Source organism: Thalia democratica, chromosome 9, assembly GCF_965202585.1.
Source record: "Thalia democratica chromosome 9, ktThaDemo2.hap1.1, whole genome shotgun sequence".
NCBI lineage: Eukaryota > Metazoa > Chordata > Thaliacea > Salpida > Salpidae > Thalia > Thalia democratica.
The window spans coordinates 35,515,643-35,543,393 of NC_139173.1; the positions used below are offsets into that span (position 1 = coordinate 35,515,643).

At 24.2% G+C, this 27,751-nt stretch overlaps 1 protein-coding gene across 2 annotated transcripts; it reads left to right on the forward strand.

The window, feature by feature from the left end:
• LOC145843808 (proton-coupled zinc antiporter SLC30A1-like) lies at positions 1 to 27,751 on the forward strand. 2 transcript variants are annotated; one of them, XM_082951043.1, is made up of 12 exons: positions 1 to 246; positions 981 to 1,099; positions 8,179 to 8,357; positions 11,550 to 11,679; positions 13,348 to 13,445; positions 17,729 to 17,902; positions 19,178 to 19,302; positions 20,216 to 20,359; positions 21,967 to 22,096; positions 25,383 to 25,508; positions 27,000 to 27,036; positions 27,277 to 27,751. In XM_082951043.1, the coding sequence occupies exons 1-12, from the start codon at positions 14 to 16 to the stop codon at positions 27,333 to 27,335; spliced, it is 1,554 nt and encodes a 517-aa protein (XP_082807169.1). In that variant the 5' UTR covers positions 1 to 13; the 3' UTR covers positions 27,336 to 27,751. The 2 variants fall into 2 exon arrangements, with proteins under 2 accessions (XP_082807169.1, XP_082807170.1); XM_082951044.1 differs by lacking the exon at positions 1 to 246 and adding an exon at positions 360 to 373.

A 27,751-nucleotide genomic window follows, 5' to 3' on the forward strand; every position in this document is an offset into this window, starting at 1 on the left:
TAGAGTTAACTAAATGTCTGATCTGAGAATGACTCCCCAAAACGGAACCCCCAAAGTTTCCAGTCACCTCAGCAACGGGTCGCTTGGCAACCACGCGAACGGGTCGCTTAGCAACCGGTCCCCCAACGTGTTCGACAACAAGGTGGACCTTGGCGACGATCTGGTCGAAAAGGGCGGCTACCTGAGCTTCAGCCCCGACAAGTCACTGCTGGAAAGCCCCCAAGAAAAAAACAACAACAATAACAGGTTAAATAAATTTTTTTAACTATTTATTTATTTAACTTATTTATTTTTACTTAAAAATAAATAAAAAAGTAAACTGTTTCTTACTTTTCTTAAAAAAATTTTTTGAGAAAAACAACAACAATAACAGGTTTAGCTTGTTTTTGTAATTTTATTTTTATTACAAAAGTATATTTAATTTAATATTTATTTTGATAATAATATTATTTTTAATGGTTTCTTAAATATTATTTTCAAACTTGATCATTTGGTAAACTTTAGATTTTTTCCTTTATAAGTAAAAATAACAAAATGTTGTTTACCATTTTGTAAACCGAGTAGTTTTGTTTTTGATTTTTAGAAGCTTCAAATTTTTTCTTTGCAATAATTGTGAGTTCTAACAGTTTTTAAGTTTTAGTTAATAGCCTAATTACCACTTTATTTTCATATTTCATGCCACAAATTAATACTGACAAGCTTATAATTAAAGTATCTTGAGTATTTTACAAAAAAAGTTTTCAAATGTTCAACTTTACTATATTATCAAGATCTAGACAAGAAGTTCAAACTACTCATTGTTTTTACGATGTGTAAAACTTCATTAAATCGCATAAAAGTTATTAGAATTTGTTCCTCTCAACAAAAATCAAGCTTTATTCATCATCAATACAAAAATTCAATACTAATTTACAAGTTGTTCGACTAAAGTTGATGATTAAACTTTTTATAAAACTAAAAATAAAAAAAAAATCTTATAGTGACCACAGTGACCACGAAAAGGGGGGATGTACTCAGGGCTGCCTCAAATCCAAAGAGTCCAGGCTGCTGGTCATGCTGTCCATGGTCTTCAGCATATTCTTCATGGAGGCTTTAGTGGGTGGGTATTTATTTTTATTAATTAATTTGTAAAGTACATTTAACTATCATGTTGTCAATGGAATTCAGTGTTTATTCATTCTAGCATTAGTAAGTTGATGTTATATAATTATTATTTTATTCTTAGTTAATATGTAAAAATTATCTTATCCATGGTATTTAGTAGACTATACATGGAGGCTTTAGTAGGTAGGTATGAATTATTAAAGTTTTTTTTTTTTCAAAGTAGACGTTATGTGTCAATGTGTTTACTCAGTAAAAAATTTGGCTTTATCAGGCAGGTCATTATTTGTTTATTTATTCACGAAAGACTTGTGACATTATCATTTATAACATAGTTTTTAGTACAATTGTTGTAGTTTTAATTTTAGCTGTGAACTTAGTTAGGTCTATTTATGCATTTTATTATAATTAAAAAGATAAGTACAGAATTATGTTGTCAATTTTTTTGCATCTTTATCATGAAAGCCTTGGTAAGTAGGTCTTATACTTATAAATTTATTTGATAAAAAAAAATTCCAACTTGGTTTTAAATACTTGGGCTATCTATAAGTGTATAACTTACTACATCCCCGCTAGTATATTGACTTATCTTACTTTAAATGAAACAATGTTTTTATTTATTTTGTATGCTTATTTTAAACTTACTAGCTACTACTATAAAAAAAAAATTGTTTGAACCAAAAAGCTTTTGAAAAGCAGTATTTGTTGTATAAATTCACATTAAATAAAAAGTATGAAAGCCAGATCAACATAACATATTTTGTTTTAAATATTTCAATTTTGACCTTTGTACAAATATCTTACCGGCGTTTATCTGCAATCATGATGAAAAAAAGGAACTTCAAATTAAACAAAACAGTTTTTGTTTCAAGATCTGCAGACACATTTGTTTTACGACCTTGAACTTTGTACAAGAAAGTATTAAATAACTCGCCGGCCTTATAAAATTAGCCGGTACAATAAAGTTTATTGTCTTAAAAAATAATTAAACTTATACTAAAATTTAATATTACTTCAAACTGATTTTTGTTTTGATAGTTATATTTTTGTTGGTAATGGTTGTTTGAGTTAAAAAAAAATGTGTTGATATTAATTTGATACATGTGTATATAGAAATCATCTTTTTAATCTTAAGTAAAATGTTTTTATTATTCTAAAAAGTCGAATTTCGAACAAAGGCTAATTAAAACCAAGTTCACTCATGTATTAATATGGATTTGATAAAAAGTTGTTTTTAAAAAATTAATATCAAACAATGTGAATGAATATTAGTCCTATCAATTTAAAGAATAATTTTATTAATAGACTAACTGTAAACTAACTTTTTAAATTATATCAATATATGTATTTCTTCTAAAACCATTGAGAAAAATCACAAATGACTCTTATGTACTGAAATGAAAAACATCGATTAATTATTTATATATTACTGAACATCACAATAAAGAATTTGATTTAAATTACATTTTGGTCACAAGTAGATTGTTTACTAACATGTTCGATTTGATTTAATTACAAAAAAGTTAGAACTAAATTATTTGTTCAATGTTAATTGAAAAAAAAAAGTTATTTATAATGAAACAAAATTTAAACATTTTTTTGTAATCTTCATTTATGTTATTATTGTAGGAATAATAAGATATATCTTTACTAAAGTTAAAAACTATAAATTTTATTTTATCAACTGTTATTTTAAATATCTTATACTCGAACATTTTATGTCTGCTAGTTTAATCACTTACTAGAGATTTTTTTAATTATTAGTTCCCATTTAAACGATAACACTTAATTATTAAGATTTAAATGAATGATTAAAAATGTATTTCATTTTGAAAAATAGTTAAAATTTTGAACTATTTTTTTTTCATAAAACTTTTACATCCTTAAATTAATTTTATAAACTTTCATTTAAAAGACATAAAAACATTGCACAAGACTCAATGAAATGAAACTTTATGCTATTATTTTAAAATATAAAAAGACTTTCAACTTAACTACTTCATTTTGAAATTAAAACGTTATTGCACAAGAATCAAGTCATTAAAAAACTTTTTCATTGTTAAAAACTAAAAACAAAATAAAAGTTTGGTTATCAGCCAAATGCCGGCAAGTTTACATTAAAAGTCACTTTTGACCTACTGAAAGCGAATATTTAATTATTTAAAAAATATATATGTTTTAGTCTTCAATGAATCCTAACTGTATTTGTGTAACTAGCATGGCAAACTTTTCGCAAAATTTTAAACGATGTTGCATAAGAATTTTAGTAAAAGAGTCGTTAAAACAGTTTAATCATTTAAAAGTAGACTAAAAAAAAAGTTGGGTTTAAGCCAAACACCGGCATATTTTAATTACCAGTCACATTTGACCTACTAAAACAAAACAGTGAAATACATTATACAATTTTTGTTTTCAATTTCAAAATTGTAAAACAAGTCAACTTAAAAAAATAATTGTAATAGCATACCAGCATCCTTTAATATGCCTTTATTCACTTTAAAAAAATTAACTTTAAGGAGACTATTAAAATTTATATTAAGATAAAGTATCTTAATAATCAAAAATAGAAAATTGACAGCATATTGACTACTTAAACAATTTAACTTGTAGTCTAATGTTGATTTAAGTTTATCAACATCAAACTATCTCTAATATTTAACCTAAATAACTTTAGTATTCAATGTGAACTGTTTTCTTTTAATATTAATATGTAAAACACAATACTTATGGCATTATTATTAATTCGACATTGAATAACATCAAAGTAATTTTATTTTTACAATACTTTTGACAAGTTAGTAAATAAATTTTAAAAGGTTTACTCAAACATTGCACCTAACACTAAACAAGGTTTGCACACTAAACTAGACTTATTTAATATTAAAACCTACTTTAAAACTCTATCGAAAGTATATAAAGCCTTTTTAAAGGTTTATGACCTTTGATTTATGAATCAAAAACATGCATTAGCTACAGTTTTTATCTAATCAAACACTTAAAAAAAATTTAGCAGGTCAAGCTAGGCTAAGTCACTGTCAAAGTATGTTGACCCACGAAAAATTTATATTAAAATATAACTCAAATAATGCACTTGGTACTAAATTTATTTTGCACGAGATACTTTAGTTTTTATTTATTGTTAAAAGTCACAGCCGTTTAAATCAAGGCACATTTGTACAAAAAGTATTCGTCTAATGTTGCTTAGTTTATTTATTTTGTTTTTTTTTAACCTAGTTTTGTTTTGAATTAAAGTTGTTTCTGTTTAGTGTGTCACTATTCGTTTTAAAATAACAATTGAAGTAAGTCTAAGTCTTTGTTGCACCTTTGTGCACTTTAATATTTGTAATATTTTAGCTTTTCGATTTTATTAGTATGTTGCAGACCTGATAAAAATAAAATTTTAATAGTTTTAAGTTTAGTTTTAATAAAGCAAGCAATAAAAAAAAGTATACACAGAAAAATTTAAAAAAAAAAACAGTTGATTACTTTGTTCTTGCTTTTTTTTACATTGCTATAGTTTTTTCTTCCAATATTTCAAAAACGGGTTTATGAATTAAATGTTGCTTAAATCACTCTACCTTTTTAAAAGGTTGTTCTTTCTATTGTTTAAATCTTTATATAGACTTCCGTTTAAAGACACGTTTCTTGTTTTAAATAACAGTAAGAATCCCCTAAGTTGAGATAATCGTTTGGTTTATGGTTATTATGACACTTATGTTTTATTTATAGTTTTATTTGTTTTTCAAAGGTTATCTGTATTACAAAAAGTTAGATATAAAAATCTAAGTTATAAATGAAATTATAAGCACTTTTTATATAATTTTTGTTCAATAAACTTTAACTAATTTAAGAAAAAAATTAAGTTAAGTATAAATATAGTTTAGGTTAACTAAAACTAAAAAACAATATAATTTATAACAAAACATTTTAAGATACAGAATCAATACGCAATAATTACCATTGTAGCGGAGACCATATAGCAAAAATAACACATTTGAAAAAACTTGAATTTGATTTTTTACCAAGTGTAATGTTACATTTTATTTTTATAACATTGAGTTAGCAAGCTTGTTTTAAATTGTATAAAAATAAATTTTATAACAGCTGACTCTTGATCTTTAAGTTTTTTATTAAGACTGTTAATATTTTTTGAGAAAATCTGTAAAACTTAAAGCAAAGTAAAAAAGAGAATAAAAGTGTTTTTTATACTTTATATAAAGCATCAGGCTAAGTTGTAATTACAATTTAATTTTTTTTTAAGTCAAAAAATAGAAAATTGGATTCAAAAAAAAAATAGTTTATAGAACTTTATACATAAAGCTTATAGGTTGTAAAAAAGTTAAGAAGTTGAGAATTTATTTAAGTTGTTTACTAATTTAAATTAATTTTATAGACGTGAAATATTTGAAAAACTATTTGAGAATTATAATTGTTCGAATGCAAATAGTTTTTCAAAAATAGTGTTTGTAAGTATGTAAACTTTAAATTTCTATAAAAAAATAAGTCATACTAATTTAATTATAGTTTAGGTTTTACAGTTTAATTTTAAAATACAATTTTTTTTATATAAACATTGGCTTATTTTTTAAAGAAAAATCGAATAAACATATTCAAAACTTGTTTTACTTATACTATTAGTAATATTAAAAACAAAAGTTCGTAAAATACACCCGGTTGTATGATTACCTTTAAATATTAAAACATTTCAGATTTAAATATTTAATTTTTATTATTAACAAAATAATAACAGTTAAATTTTTGAATAAATTTAAAACAATATAACATTTACTAACAAAATTAAAGTGTTAAGATACATTGAAGGACTAATCTTTAATACGTTAAGCAATCATAATTAACAAATATGTTTTATTTCTTGAATAAATGTAAATATACTAACGATTTTGTTTCGCTTGACCTTGGTTGTTTAAAACATTAGAATGCATTAGTTTTAAAATTTCGTAACTTTTGTTTTTACAACTTTTATTTATTGTTGCTTGAAGGGTAGTCGAATAATTTATCAAAGTTTGACGTATTTTTGTATGGTTCGTAAAGGGTTGTGCAAATATTATTCAACAATTGGTTCTGGAAAGCTTATCACACCAATAGTCAACAAATTACCATTATTCTGACAATATTTATCAAAACTAAAAAACATGCACCATGGTCGATTGTACTACTTAAAATAAGTTTTGCAATAAAATTTCGAAAATTTCAAATTTACTTAAGGTTTTACTCTAAAAGAAAAAAAAAAGAATTAATACTGTATTGATGACTTTAATAGAAAATTATCAGTTTTAATTTTTTATTTATTTTGCTTTGGTAAAGTTATACTTAAAAACGATACTTTGGTTTTATTTTTCTATACTTTATTTTGATCACCAAACATGAAGCTAGTTTGTTTACCTATATCACTAGGCGGTACAAGCTAAGATTTTCTTTTGATAATTTTATATTTAACACTCTAAATATAATAGATAAGTTCTTCCATATTAAAATTTGCAGACATTTTGTAGTCATATGGTAATCAAAAACTAAGTAATTTTCACTCAATCAGTAACCTTGAAAATGCAAGATCAAAACCCATTGGTGAACAAATTTACAAAAAATGTTTTATCAGTCACAAACTATTTTAAGAATAAGTAAACATCATTGACCAAAGCAGTAATATTTTTTGTTAAGTATGTTTTCCCTTTCCAACAATAAAACAAAATACTAAAGTTCTAATAACTAAAATAAGTTTAGTTAATGTAAATACAGTAAACACCATTTTAAACTCATTGGTGTCAATTTTAACCATTAAGTTTCCATGGGCACCACACCATTATTTTCCAAAGTTTATACATTTATTATCTTTTTTCTGTATCTAACAGAGTACAAGTAAAATGCAATCGCATGCCAAAAATGGAATAAATTTTAATTACAAAAAAAAATAGTTTAGTCAATTTTTTCTAATGTTATTTTAAAACTTATTTTTAAACAGCATAATTATTTATAAGATAAATCAAAAACGTCAAAATTTTAAGTCAAAATGTAAAGATACTTTAAAACTTATGTTTTTAGTTGTAATTTTAAATTTATAAGCCTATAAAACATACTTTTATCCTTGTTTAACCACTTAAAGTTATTAATATTTTCTGGTCATAAACATTTTAAAAGAGCAATTAAATAATTTATTGATAATTAAAATTAAAGTAAGTTGTAAAACTACAATAATAGGCTAAAAAAATTGTAGGTGTTTTTATACACTGAGAGAATTGAAGCTAAGCTGACCACTATATTAAAGATTGTTTTTATATCTACTGATTCTATTTTCAGAAAAAAGCATAATTATAGTTGATATTTATTATTTAAATCCAGCAGTCTAGTCGAAACACTAGTTGTTAAATTTTTTCTGCAATGAAGTCTTAGAATAACTTTAATGTTATTGAAAAAAGTATTAGTTTATTTCTCATTATTTACTATTAACAAAATAACTACAAAATTTATAAGTAGTTTTGTTAATTATACTCTTATAAGTAACTAATGAATATAATTAAAAGTAATTCTTCAGTTTTATGCATCAGATATTTCATTTTGAGTTTAGTAAAAAATTCTAGATAGAATCAGGTTTTTTTTTTAATTTTCAAGTTAAAGCACAAAAATGGGCTCAGAAAAGTGCAATTTGGCCTCAATGCTGGTGATGGTGTCCGTGTTTTGCGTGGCTGAGCTGATCGTTGGTAAATAAATTGGTTTTTTTTGACACGTTTATAGTGGAGAGTAGAAGTAAAGCATATACTTCACTTTTAACTTGAGTCTTTTTGTTTTCTAGTTATATAATGTTAGTTACAATCTTAATTTTTTTAATCATAGAAAAATGAAGTAAAACACATAATTTATAAATAGTTTTTTTAATAAACAAACCAGAACTAATTAACATGGAACTGAATAATATAAAAGATCATTAAAATGGATATTCAAAAAGTTTTCTGTTGACTAAAATACAACTTATATTCATACTTTAGCAAATAACAATGTAAAGTCTTGCAAACTAATATTTATCATTTTAACCTGTCAGATAATACTTTTTTTTTCCCGCAGGTCAGATAACAAACAGCTTAACACTCCTTGCGGACTCCTTCCACATGCTCTCTGACGCCCTCGCTCTTGTGGTGGCCCTCATTGCCGTCACTTACAGCAAGAGGAGGGCAGGGGAGTACCTCAAGCCGTGGTTTTCCAGGAACAAGTACTCGAACACCTTCGGCTGGGTCAGATTTGAGGTGGGTTGGTTGCTATTTCTTTACCATAACAGAATTGCCTTAATTAACTCAAGCTGGCTTGAACTGTTTTGAAAAAAATCAGTGATTTGTTCAAGTTTTCGGCTATTATTAATTTTTTATTCTTATATTGAAGGTTGGTTGTTTTGTGTTCTTGAATTCAATTAGTTTAAGTTTGTGTTACATTTTAGGCCACAGATGAGGTGTTTTTTACAACAGGCTGTTTGTTTGTTTTTTACCAAGCTCTAGTCTCCTATTTTGCAAATATATTTTATAAAGGCCGTAGGGTATCTACCTTGTTTACTATAAAAGATAAATTGCCCTGTTTAAAAACTTATAGTATATACTTAAAGATAATTTGCAAAAAGCTTCTAACACACTAATTTTTTGAGACAAGTTGTTAAAATGGGATGGTATATAAAATATAGTTCAATATAATTAGAAAATATAATAAACAGAACACAAAAAACAAATGAAACAGATTCCCTATTTGTACTGTTTGTTAAACTAATGTTTTGAAAATATTTTGATTAGAAATTTCACTCTAAATATTATTTTGTAATTTTTTATAAACTATATGTACTGCTTATGTATGTAAAATATTACAGTTTTACTTAGTTATGTACTTAAGAGTAAATACAAATTATTTCAGTTAAGTTCTATCCATTATGTGTACAAAATGTTTTAATTTCTCTAAAGTTTAAAACTTTAGAGCTAAGTCATAGTTCTTGGGATGTGTCATTAAACTTTAATTAAAAATAGACTTATTTGAAACTTGTTGACAAACATCTAATGTTAGGTAAGATATCAGATTTTTTTTATTTAATTTGTAATATAGCATCTCTCTACTATTAGTTACTGTTATTCCATTGTATCATGTTCTGTTGTTCTAACTCGGTGTATTTTTCTGTGTAAAGCTGTACAAACAAATTTTTCATAGGAAACAAAATACATTTGGCATGCACTAAAGACTAGCTGAGCATGTTAGGGTAATACTGTGTAATATTTTTGCGTACCCTTTTGGTTTTTATGTTTACAAGTTTTGAAACATGCAATAAAAAAAATTAGCTTCTTTAATAAATTTGCAAGAAATTTATAAAGGCTAAGGATAAATATTAAATTAAAACTTAATTAATTTTATGGAATATTTAAAAAAACTGTATAAGATTGAAAGTTTCATGCCTTGATAACTTAAATATTTTAATTTTACATCTAAATTTAAAAAGTCAGTACATTTCTATAAATTTTTGGACTTTAATTGTACCATGAAATATATTACTTTGAAATGTCACTAAAGTTTTCAAAATTCTACATCATACAAAATCAATTGATTTAATTTTTCTGGTCTCATGATATTTTAATTGAAATTAAAAAATGCCTCAAGCTAATGGAAAGAAAGTTCTTGTTTGTTTTTTTAATACTTAAAAATATTCTTTTAAATGTTGCATATTTTAGTTTGTACTAGCAACTCTTTAAAAAATTGTAGAAATAAAACACAAACAGTTAATTTAAACTGTTTAGTTATAAAAGTGCAGTCAAGTATAAAATATTTTTAACCACAAATTGTGTAATAAGTTATAAAAATGAACAGTTAATCATATTATCATTGTTTTTTATTTTTATTGTTATTAATAGTTTACAGGTGCTAGCTATTTTTAGCAAATTTTATCTCAAATTAATTGTTTTCATTGGTATTCTACATTTTGCAAATATTTTATAGATTAAATTTTACAAACTTCAAAGTGTTCAATATGTAATAAAGTTTTATAACTATTTTAAATTTTATCTTATCTAACTCAAATTATATTATCACGTTGACCTTATTGTTTTTAAGTGCATAGTTTCATCAAAATAACTTTAAAAAAAACGTTCGAAAATCTAGTTCTGCATATTTAATAAAAAATATACTTCTGATATTAACTTCAAATAAGATTATTAAGCCTTAAGAAGGAAACATTAGTTTTTTTAAGTAGTAGAAAAAGTCAACTATTTTATTGTTTGTGTTTTAGTTTAATGAATATTGTAAGAAATTTTAATAAACTTGATCAAAGCCTTTGTTGAACAATAACCAAAGTTGTATAATCTAAAGTTCTTAACTTTTGACTGATATGGCACACATCAGTGTAAAATATAAGTATGACTAATTAATAAAATTTTTGTTTAAAGTATATTTTTATTAGAAACTAACTGTAATAACTTGGGCGTTCAAGTTAAACCATACATACAACTAGACCGTGGAAAACTCATATTTGTTTTTGTTATTATGTTATATTTATTTGAAATACATATCTTCAATAGTGAACAATTGTTATACAAGTAATAAGTACAAGTAGTGTATTTTTTTGTTTAACATATTTAACTAAAAATCGTATTTAGCAATGTATAGTATTTAGGTGTGACCTAATATTGCATATAGTTTTAATTTACCATGAAAATTATATGCTCAACTATTTTCAGATAATTCTAATTCATTCTAAACAATTGCTGATTTTAGTATGAAATGCATTTACATAATTCCTTAATCTTTAAAACACTTAAATAAAACTTGTTAATAAATAACTTAACAGTGCCTAAAAACAAGCCAAACAGAATTAATACTACTTGTATTATTGGTATGTTTGCATAAAACTGAATTTTTCAATAACTTTTGATATTCCCAACAATTACTAACTTTAAACTCAATACCTTTTTAGCATTTGTATAACAAACTTAAAAAAATATTTATTTGATTACTATCATTGATACTTTTGGACATATATTTATGTTACCAGTATGGCGTTTGACTTATTTTACACACTTTCTGTTTCAAATTAATCAAAGTAGAATTGAAATAAGTAGTTTGACAAATACATCTGTTTTTGTGATGTACTTTACAAAAATCTTTATTAATATTTACTGCCAAATAGACTAATTAGTAGTAAAATCAACATTTTTTTTTTAAATATACAGTGTTGCAAATGTTCTACTTAATGTATTAATGGAAAACATTTCAACGACATGTCAAAAATATAACTTTTATTCGGCTAAAATAGGCTCATCACAACTTATAGGTGACCATAAATAAAACTTGTTAACTTATGCCCTACTGTTGAATAAATGTATATTAATTAAGCGTTCTAATATTATCTTGAGCACTGTACTTGATATAGTTTTAGAACTTGTATTTACACTTGATATATTTTATAATTTTTCTAGGTGGTGGGAGCCCTTGTAAACGCGACTTTCCTGCTAGCTTTGTGCCTTTCAATAGCCATGGAGGCTTTTGAGAAATTCATGAACCCACAATTGCCGAACGACCCGATGCTTGTGTTAATCGTTGGTGCAAGTAAGTTGATCTAGAGTATTTTTATTTAAATAAATAGTTTCATATGGTAGTATATTACTAAGTGAGTTATATGTATTCAAATATTTTGTACAGTAATGATGTTATAATATTTAAGTCTCTCAATTAATCCTCCTGATATTTCAACCGTTCTTTGTGCTTTTTTTGTCTTCAACATTTACTAAATACATGAAAACTGAAAAAATAACAAGTAAAAAATAGTTTACTTGCTTGCTGACAAAGTTTTTGAAAATACTTTAACAGTATCAATAATTCAAATTTTTTCTTTAATTTTTTGAAGTTGAATATTTAGTTCAAAAAGAATAGTTTGATGTGGTCATATGCTAAAGTTGGAAGCTGTTTCATGTGAGTAATAAAAATAGATAAATGTTATTACTTTAATGTGAAATAAAAACTTTACAGATTTGTTTAACTTCAATGTTGTTGTTAAACTAGCAGCTCTTTTTTTTTGTTTGTTTTAACAACAATAAAAATCAGTGAACTTTATTGTCATGTGATTTTAAGTTAATTGATGATTTTGAACACTGTTAAGTTATAATTATTTATAAGTTTGATCTGCACAAAAGTTTTTTAAAACAACTTAAACCTTTTTACAATACAACATATTTACAAAAAACTAACTACACCATATGTTAAACAAATAAAATAGGAATTTTATAACAAAAAAGATCTGTTATTTTTGTTAAATATTTTTATAAAGTTTTATTTTAAAATTTTTTAAAAATTTTCTCCGACAGAATTTTCTAAATATTGCAAGGAACATTTCCTAAAAGTTTGAGGTATTTCTCTCAAAAAATGTAGGAGAAGATAGATTAATAATGAAAAAGTCTTTTTAACCTCTTAGTTTGCGCCTCCCATTAGGAACCTGTTGTTGCCTCCGACTTTGACCTGCTATATCTCAAAAGTTATTTTCAGCTTTTAAAGTCTGTAAAAAACAACTTGCAGCTTAGTCAAAACTCTATAATTTAAAATCAAATTGTGAAAATTGCGATTTACTTCCCTATAGTATCACTTTGTTTATAGTGTTTTTAAAAATGACAATAATAAGATTTGAAAACATTTTGATCATAAGTAGACAACATTTCAGTTAACAAATACTAATTATTGTTTCCTTGGGTGTAAAAAATTATACTGACATTTCCTTTTGCGAAATAAAACATAAATGCTATACTGTAAAATTTTTTGAAAACATATTTGTATTTTGTTTATAACATAAAAATAACACAAATAAATGCAAGCTTACTAGTTTTCTATGCTTTGTTCTTATATCACAAAATTATTTTTACGTCAACTTAGTAGTTGTTTGATCAGGACTTTATCTTTATTAAAACTTATGATACTTTTACTAAAAGGTTTTTGGTGGACTAGTTGTAAAAACTCTACGTTTTTTATTTTAGTTTTATTTTAGGTGGATTGGTCGTAAAGACTCTGGGACTTCTGATGTTTTACCTTAATATATTTATCTAGGTGGATTGGTCGTAAATATCTTGGGTCTTATGGTGTTTTACTTTTATATATTTATTTAAAGGTGGATTGGTCGTAAATATCTTGGGTCTTATGATGTTTTACTTTAATATATTTATTTAAAGGTGGATTGGTTGTAAGTATTCTGGGACTTCTTATGTTTTACTTTTATATATTTATTTAAAGGTGGATTGGTCGTAAATATCTTGGGTCTTATGATGTTCGGGGGTCATGTTGGCCACAATCACGGTCACGACCATGGACATGACCATAAAAGTAACCATGTTAGTTTTGAATAAATAAAAACAATTAATTTATTTACAACTATTATTGAAAAATCATAAAGTTTTTAACAAAAAATGTTGAATTATTTGTTAGTATGGACAAAACAATTAAAATGTGCATTTTATTTGAAACACAAGTAAAATATTGTAAAGCCATATAAATTTGCATGTAAAATTAAATTGTATGATAATTTACAAAGATATTTAAGTGTATAGACATCACCATAAACATTCTCATGAAAGTTATAAACAGAGAATAAAAAAAAAACAACATTTTATGTTTTGGGTTGATTTCTTTTCTGCTTAATTAAACTTTGTTTTATTTTGTTTTCAAATAGTTTACCTTGAAATTAAAATATTTTTTTATAATTAAACCATTTTAACATGATATGCTTATTGAAACCAAGATATACCTCTAAAAATAGTTTGAAGCTTGCGTCTAAGAAAAGACTCAAGTTTTGCAATACATTTTAAAAAACAATATTAAACAATCAGCTTTATTGTTTTAAAACCATAATTTGCGTATTAAGAAAATTTAGGTGTCTTTAATACATATAGGGTTAGCCACAAATATTGTGTTTCACAACTTTGTGAAAATGTAATATCGAAAAATAAGATTATGTATTTTGATGAAATTTGAGAAAAGTTTGTGTATATATTAATTTAAAAAATCAAATTTAAAAACTAAATGTATGTTTTTTAAACTGTTTTTGGAATGTTTTAGGACAAAAACCTTTGAAAGTTAGTATCAAATTTCTAAATTACTTTTTCTTTTATTTCAAAGTTAGTTATATATAGTAAAAAATAAAATCATTTCATTTATACGTTTAACGTTAATTTTTATATTGTGTAGAAGTAGCATATAAAATTTCAAATTGCTTTCAAACTTCATAATACTTTATAGAAGTTAAATAAGACAATCTACTTATTAGAAGCAGAATAAAGTTAGTTAAATTACAAACAATGTTTTTAGTCATGTATAATGAGGTTTAAGCTTATTTTTCTTAAGTAGGAAGTGTGATTAAGACAGTACTAAACTCTTGACTTAAGTTCATTTTATAACTAGTAATTATCTTTTTTAAGTGTTAAGGCTTAAAAAATTAACGATTTTATTTACTTAGAAACTACATCTATAAATGTTGTAAACTAATACTTAAATTTATAGATGCAATTTTTAAGTTTATAAGAAAACGTGTATAAGTATTTACATTTTTATATACACTTTCATAAATTTGCTTGTAATTTTTTAGTTTATTTTAAAACTACTTTATCATTAGTTTTAACATCGTTAAATAAAAACCGTAGCAATTAGAAGGGGATTAAGCGAAAAGTATATTAAATATTAACACTTTAATAAACTCTAACATAAACTTCGTTGTAGTTGTTTTACCGTAACTTTAAAATACTACAGTTTTTAGTAAATAAAAATAAAATTTATAAGAGGATTTACGGTATATTTCTAGCTCTGTTTAGACTAAAATCAGACAAATTAATTCTGTCAACATTAATCAGGTTTAAAAGCACAAGTAAATCGGTTTTAATTATTTTTTATTTAACATATTTTAATCTTTTTCATGTGCTTGTAGGTAGGATTACGAATTCAAAGAAAACTAAATGTGTGTTTGACAACATATTAGACAGAAAAATTAGATTAAAAAGTTTTTTTAGTTTTTATTTTGATTCGGAGAAAGTGTTTTTATTTTAAACCCTTTTTATTTGCTGAAGACAGTATAGTTTTTTAAGTGAAATTATTTATTTAAGTTAATTTTGTGTATGAAAAAAAACTAGATACTATACATAAAGTAAATGTTTATAACAGTACACAAAACGTGCATTTCTTTTTAATTTGTTTACTTATTTACTTAAAATAAAGTAGTTTTTGAGATGTAATGCTATATAAATAGAAATATAATTTACAAATGTATTAATTTTTAGTAAAAAGAATAAATTTGATTTTATTTTATAACCTCTTATCAAAAGATAACTTATAAAAATGTTATTCAAGTTATTGGTACTATGTAGATTTTAATATTATTAAAAATTGTTTAGAAATTAATTTTTGTTTAACATGTTATAGATACATTTAATATGTAGTTACCCAATATTGGAAATTATAACTTTGTACATACTAAAAATAAAATTTTTGTAGTTAAATAATGTTTTTAGTATTTTTACTACTAACTCCTGATAAAACAAACACTGTTATTATTGCTGAATGTTTTTAGGAAATTAATTATGTTGTAAAAATTTCCATCTTGTCTTAAAAGCAGTAGTTTAGTTACAATCATCGTAAAACCTTTAATAATTTACAGTAAATCCATTAAAATCCCATTATCACAATTTGTTGTTTTTAAGTTGTCTTGAAAATTTTTTATGATGTTTCCAAACAAATAAGTTATTATTGGTTGTTCAATTAATCTTAGGTTTTCAAGGTTCTATTAGTACTTAATGTCTTAAAATTACATCAAGTTAAAGAAACTAAATGTTTTGCGGCATAAAATGAAATGCAAAAGTTTAGTATCATCAAGTTAATTGGTTTGGTTTTGGTTTAAAAAAAATTAAAAATACACAATGATTTTGAGCTTTTAAAAGAAAATTATATTGCAAAAAATAAAGTTTTTACAGTGAAATTTAATTTAAAAAATACATATACAACAATTGTTTAACAGTTTATTTACTTTTTTTGTTTTCCTAGGTAAAATAGTTAGTATAAAAAAACCTGTATACATGATGTAAAATAAAAAGTTTTCAAATAAAAATGTAGCTTTATTTCAAACTTAGTTGTTTTTAAACAATAAAATTAGGCAAAACGTTTTATGTGTTTAAAATAAACAAACAATGTTTTACCTGTGTTTGCTAATAGATTACAAAACATTGGATAAACACACTTGAATAAACTATTTAAAAAATAAACTTTTCGACTTTTTAAAATAAACTTTACGACTTTTTAAAACGTTTTTTTTAGTCTGTAAAAGAATATCAATAATAAGTTCAAAATAACTTATTTAATTCAAAACCTGTCATAGATGTAAATTAAAATAGTCTGACTGATACTAAATATTTGAGGTCATTTAGGTTTAGAAATCTTTTCTGAAAAACAACTTTTTGTAAGAGATTGTTTACTTAGGTTTATCCCTTTCTATTTGAATTATTTATAAAGTTAATTTTTGTCACTTTAATATATCATTCTAACTAAACACTTATGTCTTTAAATTAAATAACTTAAATACTTATTATTTATAATAATATTTGAATTAATTGACAAACTATTTGGTAAATACAATTTAACAATAATTGTATAAAAAAGACAAAAAACTTTAATATTGATATAAGACAACATAAAAAAATACAAATTTTTATAGTTAAGTTATTTTATTTAAATTTTAACTATAACCAAGTTTAAAGTTATTGAAATATTGCAAATTAAAGCATTTAATATTGTTAAGTACAATAAAACTTTGTTTTTACATAATAGCCAACACATAGTAAAATTACATACATTTTAGAAAACTAAAAATCAATTAAATTCAATTAAAATAACATTATGTTAACCTTTAGTTTACCTTAATAATTTTTTTTCATAAATTAATAAAACTATTCAGTTAGATATAAAGTTTAAATTTTTAAATTATATTCATTATTTAAACAAGTATAATTAAAAATTGAGAAATTCAACAAATATAAAGCTTTCAAACAACGTGTGCAAAAAATAGTTTTAAAAACGTGCAAAAAAATTTATAAATAAAGCATGTGCTTTTGCGCTCATTAAACAGTAATAAAAATAAAGTTGAATGCAAAATCTGTTTTTTGTAAAAAAAGTCAACTGTTGTGTTAAAATATATCCTATGATGTCGGTTAAATTAGTGCCTTTGTACTAAAAAATATGACTAATTAAACTTTTTGTCATAACAAAATTAAAGCAAGGTAAAAAAATATATCTGTTGACATTACCAGTTTTATAGTTTCTAAAATTTGCAGCTTAACTACAAACAACTGTTAAGATTTACCAATATTTTTTCATTTTTGAATTTATTTAATATTTGTTTATATTTTGTTCTTTCAACCACAAATAAAAACGAAAGTTTTTTTTATAACCCCCTAAAAAATGACTATTACTTTTTTCTTATAACTTATAGTTAGATAGATTATAAACATTTCTTGAATTTTTTGTTTGGCATTATTTCTCGGATAATTTTAGATCTATCCCCTATTACTATTTAATAAAATAATTTTCTCATTAGTTAATAAATTTGGAATTCCCCTTAAAAGCAACTAATTTACAGGCTAGCGACACGGAGTCGGTCAAGTCCCACAACCATAGCAACCACAGTGGCCACGGTAACCATGGGCACCACCACGACCAGATGAACATGCGGGCGGTGTTCCTTCACGTTTTGGGGGATGCCCTGGGTTCGGTTGTGGTCGTCTGCAACGCTCTCATCTACATTTACGTCCCTGTGAGTTTTCGTGGAGTTTTATGGAAGATAATTGTTTATTGAAAAAAATTAAACTGTAATGATGCCCTATTATGAGAAATTTCACTGTCCCGTAGATTTAGAGTTTGAGGTTAATTTTAGCCATAAATTAGTTTAATGAAGTGATAATATTAAACAAGTTGATTAGGTATGTAATGCAATCATGTACACATATTTCCCTGCGAGTTTTCGTTTAAATCATGTACATGTTTATTTATTTAAAAGTATTTAAGCTCTTATAAAGTATTTCTTATCGTGGTCAGTTTTGCAAGTCGGTGAAAATTTATCTAACAAATTTTTTGATGTTAGTTTTGACGAGAAATTAAACTTTTAGGTTGACGATTCAAGGTAAATTAGGTAAATTTTAAACTCTATAATCTACATATACGTGCCTAAGAATTTGAGTCTGAAATCAACTAGTTTAGTGCATAGGTATATTGTTATAGTATTTAAAGTACTTTGGTCTAAAATTAAATAATAAATTTCTAATTTTATGTTAAAGTTTGTCTTAAAGCGTTATGATACTTACACAAAAAAAAGTTTTAGCTTGTTTTTTAACAGTTTAATGAAAATAAATCTTAGTAGTTTGTTTAACCTTCAAAATTTTAATCACATAGCTAAATGTCTTCTACAGTCTGTAAAAAAACCAACTTAAAAAAGCCACAACGAAATGAAACAGTTTTGCAATAACAAACGTTTTTTTAATTATTTTTTGCTCCGTAGCATAATCAAACGATTGAAAATATTTGATAGTTTACAAGAAGCCATTAATTCAATAAATTTTATGATAAAGTTATTAACGATACTATTTCTGGTAAAAAGGTCTAAATTTGGTTCAAAAGTAATCACATATAGTTTTGAATTATCAATTTAATAAAACTTAGTATGTTTTTTTTTGTTTTAGTTTATTATACAAACATTTTGTTATTATCTATCATGTGCTGTTATTTACAATTCAGCATATATATATATATATATATATTTTGAACTAAATTTGATAGCAAAAGAAAAAAACAGAAGGTTGAAAACAGTTTTATCCAACATAGTTTTATTTAATTAAATAAACTTTCTGCCTAAGAAAGAAATGGAGTATGCGGTTATAAATTCAATGTACTAATCTTTATTGTTTGATGTATCAAACTTAGCATTTGGTTTTTATTTACATAAATAAAAAAGACCAAGAAAGAAATAGAAGGTAAAGTAGCCCAATAATTTTTATTTTTTATTAAACATTTTTACATTGCTTTTATTGCGTAGCACACAAAGGAAATAGAGGGCGTAATTACGAATTCAACCCAATCAAACTCGACAACGGCGCCTCTAGTGAGCACAACCGCCGAAAATAAAAGTTGCGACCCAGCTGATGAAATCACCATTAACAGGTTTGAAGTTTTAATATTTCAAATTTATATCTAATGTTTTCTATTCATAATTTAGTAATTATTAGATGTTGTTATTCTTAAGAAACTTCAAATACCACAGATTTTTTTGTGTCAAAACTTTATTCCGACTACACTTCAAATGTACATTTTGCAATGCTTAGAACATGATATACTATATTGTATTAGGTGTAAATAGTTACAGACTAATAATATGGTTACACTGACTATATTACTGTTGAATGTTGGTTTTGTTTCATTAAAAAACCACCAACACTAAAACAGTTGAATATCAATTTGAACCATACATTTTTTGTTTAGAACTAAATTTAGCTACATAAGCTACAAATTAAATTTAAGTTATATAAACTTTTGTCTTTAGACTTTAAGCTATGTTTTAATCATTTTTAAGTTTCCAACCATTGGACTTTGACCGAAAATGTTAAACAATGAAATTTTTAAAAGTATGATATTTGTACCAAACGTGGGACTCAAATCTAATGGTTCTTACAATTGGTGTTTGACCAATAAGCTATATATTTAAAGTTTTGAATTCTGAATTTTTATGCTTTCAATATATATTATTTAAAACCGAAATAAAAGTTAACAACATTTAAGTTATTTTGAAATACTAGTCATTTTACACACTAAAATTATAAACATATGCAGGCTTTATGGCATAGATAAAAAAGAAACACAAAAGTTAAATAAGAAAAGTTAAATAAATAGCTCTTATTATGTAAAAAAACACATATATTTTCAAAAAAAATTTCAAGTGTGCATAGTAAAAGTTAATCTTTTCTGTACAATTAAACTTGTATTAAACATATTTTTAAAACTGTAATATTTCTTTATAAAAAAATTCTTAGTTTAATCTTCTACAAAAATATGTTTCTAAGTAACTTTTTTAACACAGATGGATCTTATACATGGATCCGGCTTTATCGTTATTACTGGTTCTTATATTATGTGTGACTACAATACCCTTATTCAAACAATCCGTATTTATATTGCTTCAAAGTGTTCCTGTGCATATTGATATTCACCAACTCAAAAAGAGGTTTGTTAAAAAAAAATATTGATAATAATACTTTGAACAAAATAACAATATTAAAGTTAAAAAAAACTAGTTTAAAAAGTTTTAAAAGTTAGAGATTACAATACTAAATTTCTTTATGTTTTATACTATTAACAGTAAGTTTTTTTGTCAAAAAATGGTAAAGTAAACAACCATTAAATTTTGAATTCATAAGTATGAACCTTAGACTTAAACGTACATCTTAACCATCATGCTTTAATACTGCAATTTTGTAACCTTTAGACTAAAACCATTTACTTCATATAACAAGTTTTTAACAATTTAATTTTATTACAAAATGAACACTAAGCATTATATTGAAAACATCTATTTATATAAACTTCAAGCCTACCATTTGAATTACAACAAATAAATTTTAACCATTTAAATTAAAAAGGTAGCTCTCGACCATTTAGTTTAGCATAAGTGTGTTAAAAGTTTAATTTTATTTAAATAAAAGAAATTGGACTTTAACCATTAATGTATTTCACCATAATTATACAAACATATTTATTTTAATTTAATTGTTTGACCATTCAATTTTATTATAAAATGTTTGATTTAAGGCAATAATAAATAATGCTTTAAAAATTGTATAGAAAAGTTATAGTATTATACTTAGACAAATAACTTTTAACATTTCATTATATAAATAATTTATTAATCACACAATCTTTAATTATTTTTTACATCATTGTTTCATTTTTAAATTTTTTTATCACAAAAGTAAATTAATCTACTTAAAAACCATTTTACATCACTATTACGTAGTACATAGGTAACCATTATAAAAATAATGATTTACAAATGGTTATTACGTTTTAATAAATATATGAATAAAGTTAAATATGCAAATTATTCGAATTTAATGAAACACTATAGCATTAATGAGAAAATGGTTTAAATGGTGGTTTTTAATTAAAATATTACGTTTTTTCTACGAATCATATTCTTTACTTTTTTAAGGACTTTGTTTATTTGTTTAACGTTTTAAATACGTTTTTGTTACTTATGCAATAGTACAGGCTAAAGCATGTTTAAATGGTCTTCGGCATTTGGTTAATGATTAATGTTCTTTATGATGCAATTTATTGTTGTTGTTAATCAATATTTACCATCAAAAAGAATTGATAAGTTAACATTGCATTTCTTGTTTCAAAATTTACCTAACCTAATTAACTTTTTTCAGTTTTTTTATTAAATTATACTTCGCTTAGATTTAAAATAACTAAGACCTAATATTTTGTTGCTAAAATTAAATTTATTATTGTTTAAAAAAATATAAAGATCATCAGTTTATAAAGTAAATGTGTAGTTAGTTTTTACTAATTGATATTCTATTTAAATTGTTAATTTTTTGTACTAATATTGTATCATTAGTAAGTGTGTGATATTAGTTTACATTTTTCATAAGCTTAATATTTTTATAACGTGTTGTAATTTTATATATCTTTTAACTAATTATTATTTAAAATGATATATTACATTTAGTGCATAAGCATTTGTATTATACATTTTGATTAACCTTATTGATTTTTAAAAAACTATTGAAATAATACATTCAAAAAAACATATTATTTTTATTTCAGTTTAGAAAAAATGGAGGGTGTGAATTTTATCCACGACTTCCATATATGGCAGTTAGCTGGAGAAAAAATGGTAGCTACTTGCCACATAAATGTTGAAAGCTATGAATCATATGAAATCGTTTCTAAAAAAGTTTGTTTATTTTAAATATTTTAATATAAAATGGTAGTTACATGCCATATAAATGTTGAAAGCTATGAATCATATGAAATCGTTTCTAAAAAAGTTTGTTTGTTTTTATTATTTTATTAAAAAATGGTAGCTACATGCCACATAAATGTTGAAAGCTATGAATCATATTAAATCGTTTCTAAAAAAGTTTGTTTGTTTTAAATATTTGAAAAAAAATGGTAGCTACTTGCCACATAAATGTTGAAAGCTATGAATCATATGAAATCGTTTCTAAAAAAGTTTGTTTATTTTAAATATTTTAATAAAAAATGGTAGCTACATGCCACGTAAATGTTGAAAGCTATGAATCATATGAAATCGTTTCTAAAAAAGTTTGTTTATTTTAAATATTTTAATAAAAAATGGTAGCTACATGCCACGTAAATGTTGAAAGCTATGAATCATATGAAATCGTTTTTAAAAAAGTTTGTTTATTTTAAATATTTTAATAAAAATGGTAGCTACATGCCACGTAAATGTTGAAAACTATGAATCATATGAAATCGTTTCTAAAAAAGTTTGTTAATTTTAAATATTTTAATAAAAATGGTAGCTACATGCCACGTAAATGTTGAAAGCTATGAATCATATGAAATCGTTTCTAAAAAAGTTTGTTTACTTTAAATATTTTAATAAAAAATGGTAGCTACATGCCACGTAAATGTTGAAAGCTATGAATCATATGAAATCGGTTCTAAAAAAGTTTGTTTATTTTAAATATTTTAATAAAAATGGTAGCTACATGCCACGTAAATGTTGAAAGCTATGAATCATATGAAATCGTTTCTAAAAAAGTTTGTATATTTTAAATATTTTAATAAAAATGGTAGCTACATGCCACGTAAATGTTGAAAGCTATGAATCATATGAAATCGTTTCTAAAAATGTTTGTTTGTTTTAAATATTTTAATAAAAAATGGTAGCTAAATGCCACATAAATGTGGAAAGTTATAAAACTTATGAAATTGATTCAAAAAAAGTTTGATTAATATTTGTTTTAAAATGTTTTAACATAATAAGATAAAAGTTTAAAGCTATGTTCTAGTAACTAGTAAAAAATATTTTGAATAAATTAAGTTTATACTGTTAAAAATCTGATTCAAAGTAAAAACTTTATAATATTAAAGTTTAAACATATGAAAATTAAATATTAATCAGAAGAAAAATTATTGGTTTAGATCTGTTAGAAAGATCAATTTAAGTTCAAAAAAGTTTTATAGTGTTAAAGTTTACAGGTGCAAAGTTTAATATTTCCCAAATTTTTTCAAACATCTGTGTGAGATTTAGCTTCTTTGTGAGTCATAGTAATCAGAGTTAAACCATAACTAACTGGTTAAACGCTACCTTTTGAAAAAACTCTTTGAAATTACCATTTTCGTGAAAACCACTTCTGAAATTATACATGTTTCAAGAGTAATTTACAATGAGTCATTTAAACCATCATTTTTGTGGGAAAAACCATTTCTGTTTAGTATCAAGTGTTTTCCTTCTGGTTGAAACCATTTGTGTAAATAATGACTCTACTCAAGTACCATTTAAACTTTAAATATTAACCTTTGGTGCAAATTGAAATTGTACAGTTTAAATTGTCGTTTATTGTACAGGGTTGTTTTAAATTTCGTGCATGTTTAAGCATTTAGTTGCTGTTTATCTAAACAAAAATAAGAATTAATAACTAACAGTGAAACTAGAATAGTATTAATTATAGTCGCTTTAAAATTACCATATCCATAGTTTACCATCTTTCAAAAGCAATTATTATTTTATCAATGAGTAATTCTTAAAATAAATAGTAAATTTAGGTGTGACGTCAATTTTTTTTAAATAAAAGTTTGCAACAGTTGTGTATAATATTACTAAGCACAATTTAAAATCGAGTCAATATGTTATATTCCAAACTAAAACTCACAAACTCAAATTAAAACTTCTTGAAAAGTAATTTTCATAATGCTGCTTTAATGACACTTACTAAAATTTAACACAAAAATGTAGTTTAATTACAAACTCAAATATTTTAACAACTTATTATAAGTTAAACATGACCAAAGTTAGAATCTTTTTAAACTCCTAAATAGTTGTGTAAATAGTTATTAAACTTTAAGCACAATTTAAAATCGAGTCAATATGTTATATTCTAAACTGAAACTGAAAAATTCAAAAAAAAATCACTTAAGTAATTTTGGTAATGCTTTTACTAATACTTAATGTAAATAAAAACAAAAATATAGTTTGATACAAATTCTAATTAGTATATTGCTTGTTATAGTTCAAAAATTATTTAAGTTATGATTTTTAAGGTTAAAAGCAAACGTGTTAGTAAACTTTTTTCAGTTTGAAAAAAATTAGTTTTAAATACTTCTTAAAAACAAAAAGACAAAATGAAAAGTTAGATAACTTGTCTAAACCCTAAGAAGACTTTTAATAATCTTTTTAAGATCAATGTATAAATTGCTTAGTACCACTCTTCATAGCTAGCAGAATTAATGTGGTATCATACATTCTTTTTGGCTCTATTTCAAAAATATGATACTACACTAAACTGTAAAATAATAATAAATACAGTATCAACAGTTTAATCAGAAACTGTGCGGCTTTTAATTAAAAATTATTTAATTAAAAAATAATAATAATCTGAATATACACTGAACTCTTTCAAAACATGAATTTAAATAAATACAAGTTTCTGTTTTTATGTTGAAAAATTTATTACTAGTTTTTTTTATCAACATTAAGTACAATTTTTTTTTATCAACAGTTGAAGCAGAAATATTCAACTAGGAAAATAATTTAATTAAAGAGACATAAAAATAACGTGCATTTCAACTTAATTTTTTTTGAAATAAAATCAAACAACTATGTACCAATTTATTTTGTTATTATTAAAAAGTTTATTACTGAACATTTTTATTTACCAACAGTTGAAGCAGAAATTGTGCGACTTGGGAATTAATTTAATTAAAGGGACATAAAAATAACGTGCATTTGAACTGAAATTTTTTTGAAATAAAATCAAACAGCTATGTACCAATTTATTTTGTTATTAATAAAAAGTTTATTACTGAACATTTTTATTTATCAACAGTTGAAGCAAAAGTTATGCGATTTGGGAAATTGTTTTCATTTAGAGAGACATAAAAATAACGTTATTTAAACTGAATTTTTTTTTGAAATAAAATCAAACAACTAGTACCAATTTATTTTTTGTTATTATTGAAAACTTTATTACTAAACATTTTTTTACCAACAGCTGAAGCAGAAGTTATGCGACTTAGGAGTTCACTCACTGACGGTGCAACCAGAATTCGAAGATAAAGACAACTGCTGCATGGACTGTGCCGCTGTGGAGTGCAAGGCTGGTGTTGCGATCGAACAGGTAGGTAGCTAGATACGTAGCTGCGAAGCTGTATTGTATATAACATAATTGTTTTAAAACTGGTGTTGTTATCGAACAGGTTGGTAGCTAGATACGTAGCTGCGAAGCTGCGTTGTATATAACATAATTGTTTTAAAACTGGTGTTGTTATCGAACAGGTTGGTAGCTAGATACGTAGCTGTGTATATAACATAATTGTTTTAAACCTGGTGTTGTTATCGAACAGGTTGGTAGCTAGATACGTATCTGTGAAGCTGCTTTATATTTATTTATCATTATTATTTATATTTTATAAAGATTTTTAATCTACTTTTCATAATAAATTATCTAAAAGCTCTTCAAGTGGGCTTACTTAAGTTTGTTTAACCACATTATTTTCTTTATATATATACAAAGCTGTCTCAAAGAAGCAACAGCCGTTGTATATGCACTGAAAGATAAGAGATGCTTAAACAAAAGAAGCAAGTTTGTATCGTCTTGTAGACATATACAAAATCGCTTTTGAAGTTTAATAAGTTTTAATTTCACTTTATAAGACTTTCAATTTAAATTTTTGTTTAACTTTTTATCTTATTTTTATGTTATTCAATTTTCGATTCAAATATGTAGTCACTCACTGAAGTTTTACGAAATTGTGCCAGTTTAACGCTATTGGTAAGTTAATTTTTGCACAATTCGTTTTGCATGATTTTTGACAGTTTCAAAATTACGTCATAATCTATTTATGCTCAAATTTTTAACTTTTATTTGAAATTTTTGTTTTGTGCTTTATTTTGAGCTTTGCAGTTGAGGAGTGCACAGGCACGAAACTCGAGTCCTGAAAGTTTTTGTATCTTTAAATAACCTTTTTTTTATTAAAAAAGCCCTTAAGGCGGGCTCTGTGTTGAAAAATTTAATTTATTTAGTTAATCAACTTATTTCTATATATATATATATATATACTTACAAAGCCCTATGTTTTTTTTGTAATAATTGAATTATTACGTCATACTTTTTTTTTTGTATAACTTTTGCATATCTGTTTACCAAAGTGCTTTTTATTTTAAGTTGAACTGGCTGATGATTAAAGCATTTAGCTTTAAGAAGCATGTGTTATAGTATTTTTTAAATCGTTTTTTGTAATAAATTGTTTGAAAGCCCTTCAAATGGGCTCTGTAGAAGGTGTTCAAGTTTGAATTAATCACCTTATTTTATATATATATTGTGAAAGTAGTTGTTATGCGACTTACATAGGTCTTATGTTTTTTTTTGTATTTTGATAATAATTCAGTGGCATTTTATTTTGAACTATTAAAACTTTTCAACAAATTTTACATAGTTAAACCTAGTATATAAAAACGTCAAGCGTATTTTAGAAGAAGATTAAACATGTTAGACTTCTTTGTGGTTGTAGAGTTTTAGAAAGTTGTTAGTAAAAGTACACACACAAGTTTTCGTACATTATTAAAAGAAACTAATAAACATTGTTTTAAAAGTAAAAATTGTTTGCAGAATGAAACCAAAACATCTTCCAGGAGAAATTCACCTCGTAAGTTTGGTTACAATTTCTAAGATTATAAAAAAAAATTGATGAATAAAAAATTATTATCTTCTAAAGTACATCACTAAAAGTTAAATTTATAAACTAAAGAACAATAATATTTGGATGATAGAGAAACACATAAACTTGATTGAAAAATAAAAAAGTAAATTGAAGCTGTTCTTAAGATTATATTGTGAAACTATAATCTAAAAAGCACTATTATTATTTAAAAATAACTCTTCACAGAGTTCAACGTGACATTCGACAACAATGAAGGCGGGAGAATTCGGAACGAAATTGTCTGATTTCAAAACTGGCTCCAACAATACTAGGGACTAAAATCTTCAAAAACTTTACACATTTGTCGACTGTTTGTATTGTATTTGTTTTAAAATTAGTTTTATTTGTATTAAGTAACGACTTAATCGCAAAATATTTTTCTGTAAATTTTTAAGTACTGTTTAAATGCCCTTATTCATTTTAATATAAGACTGTAATTATTTTTTTTTTATTCAAAATGTTTTGCTTATATTTTCATTTAAAATGACAAAATATTTTAGGCATAGCCGGTTTTTATCTGTTTTACATTGTTTGTTTATTTCAGTTTGAATGTAAAATTATATCCAAATTATATACTTAATATATATCTTTACTGATTTGTCATAAAAGATTTGACTTATACCTTTTTTGTTAAACTAGTTAACATAGCTATTATGGTTCC

Excerpts from the sequence above, each read along its gene's own strand:
- LOC145843808 (XM_082951043.1), top strand. The coding sequence starts at position 14 with ATGTCTGATCTGAGAATGACTCCCCAAAACGGAACCCCCAAAGTTTCC. Across the intron at positions 247-980 it reads AAAAACAACAACAATAACAG|TGACCACAGTGACCACGAAA; the intron begins GTTAAATAAATT and ends AAAATCTTATAG. Across the intron at positions 1,100-8,178 it reads CTTCATGGAGGCTTTAGTGG|GTCAGATAACAAACAGCTTA; the intron begins GTGGGTATTTAT and ends TTTTTCCCGCAG.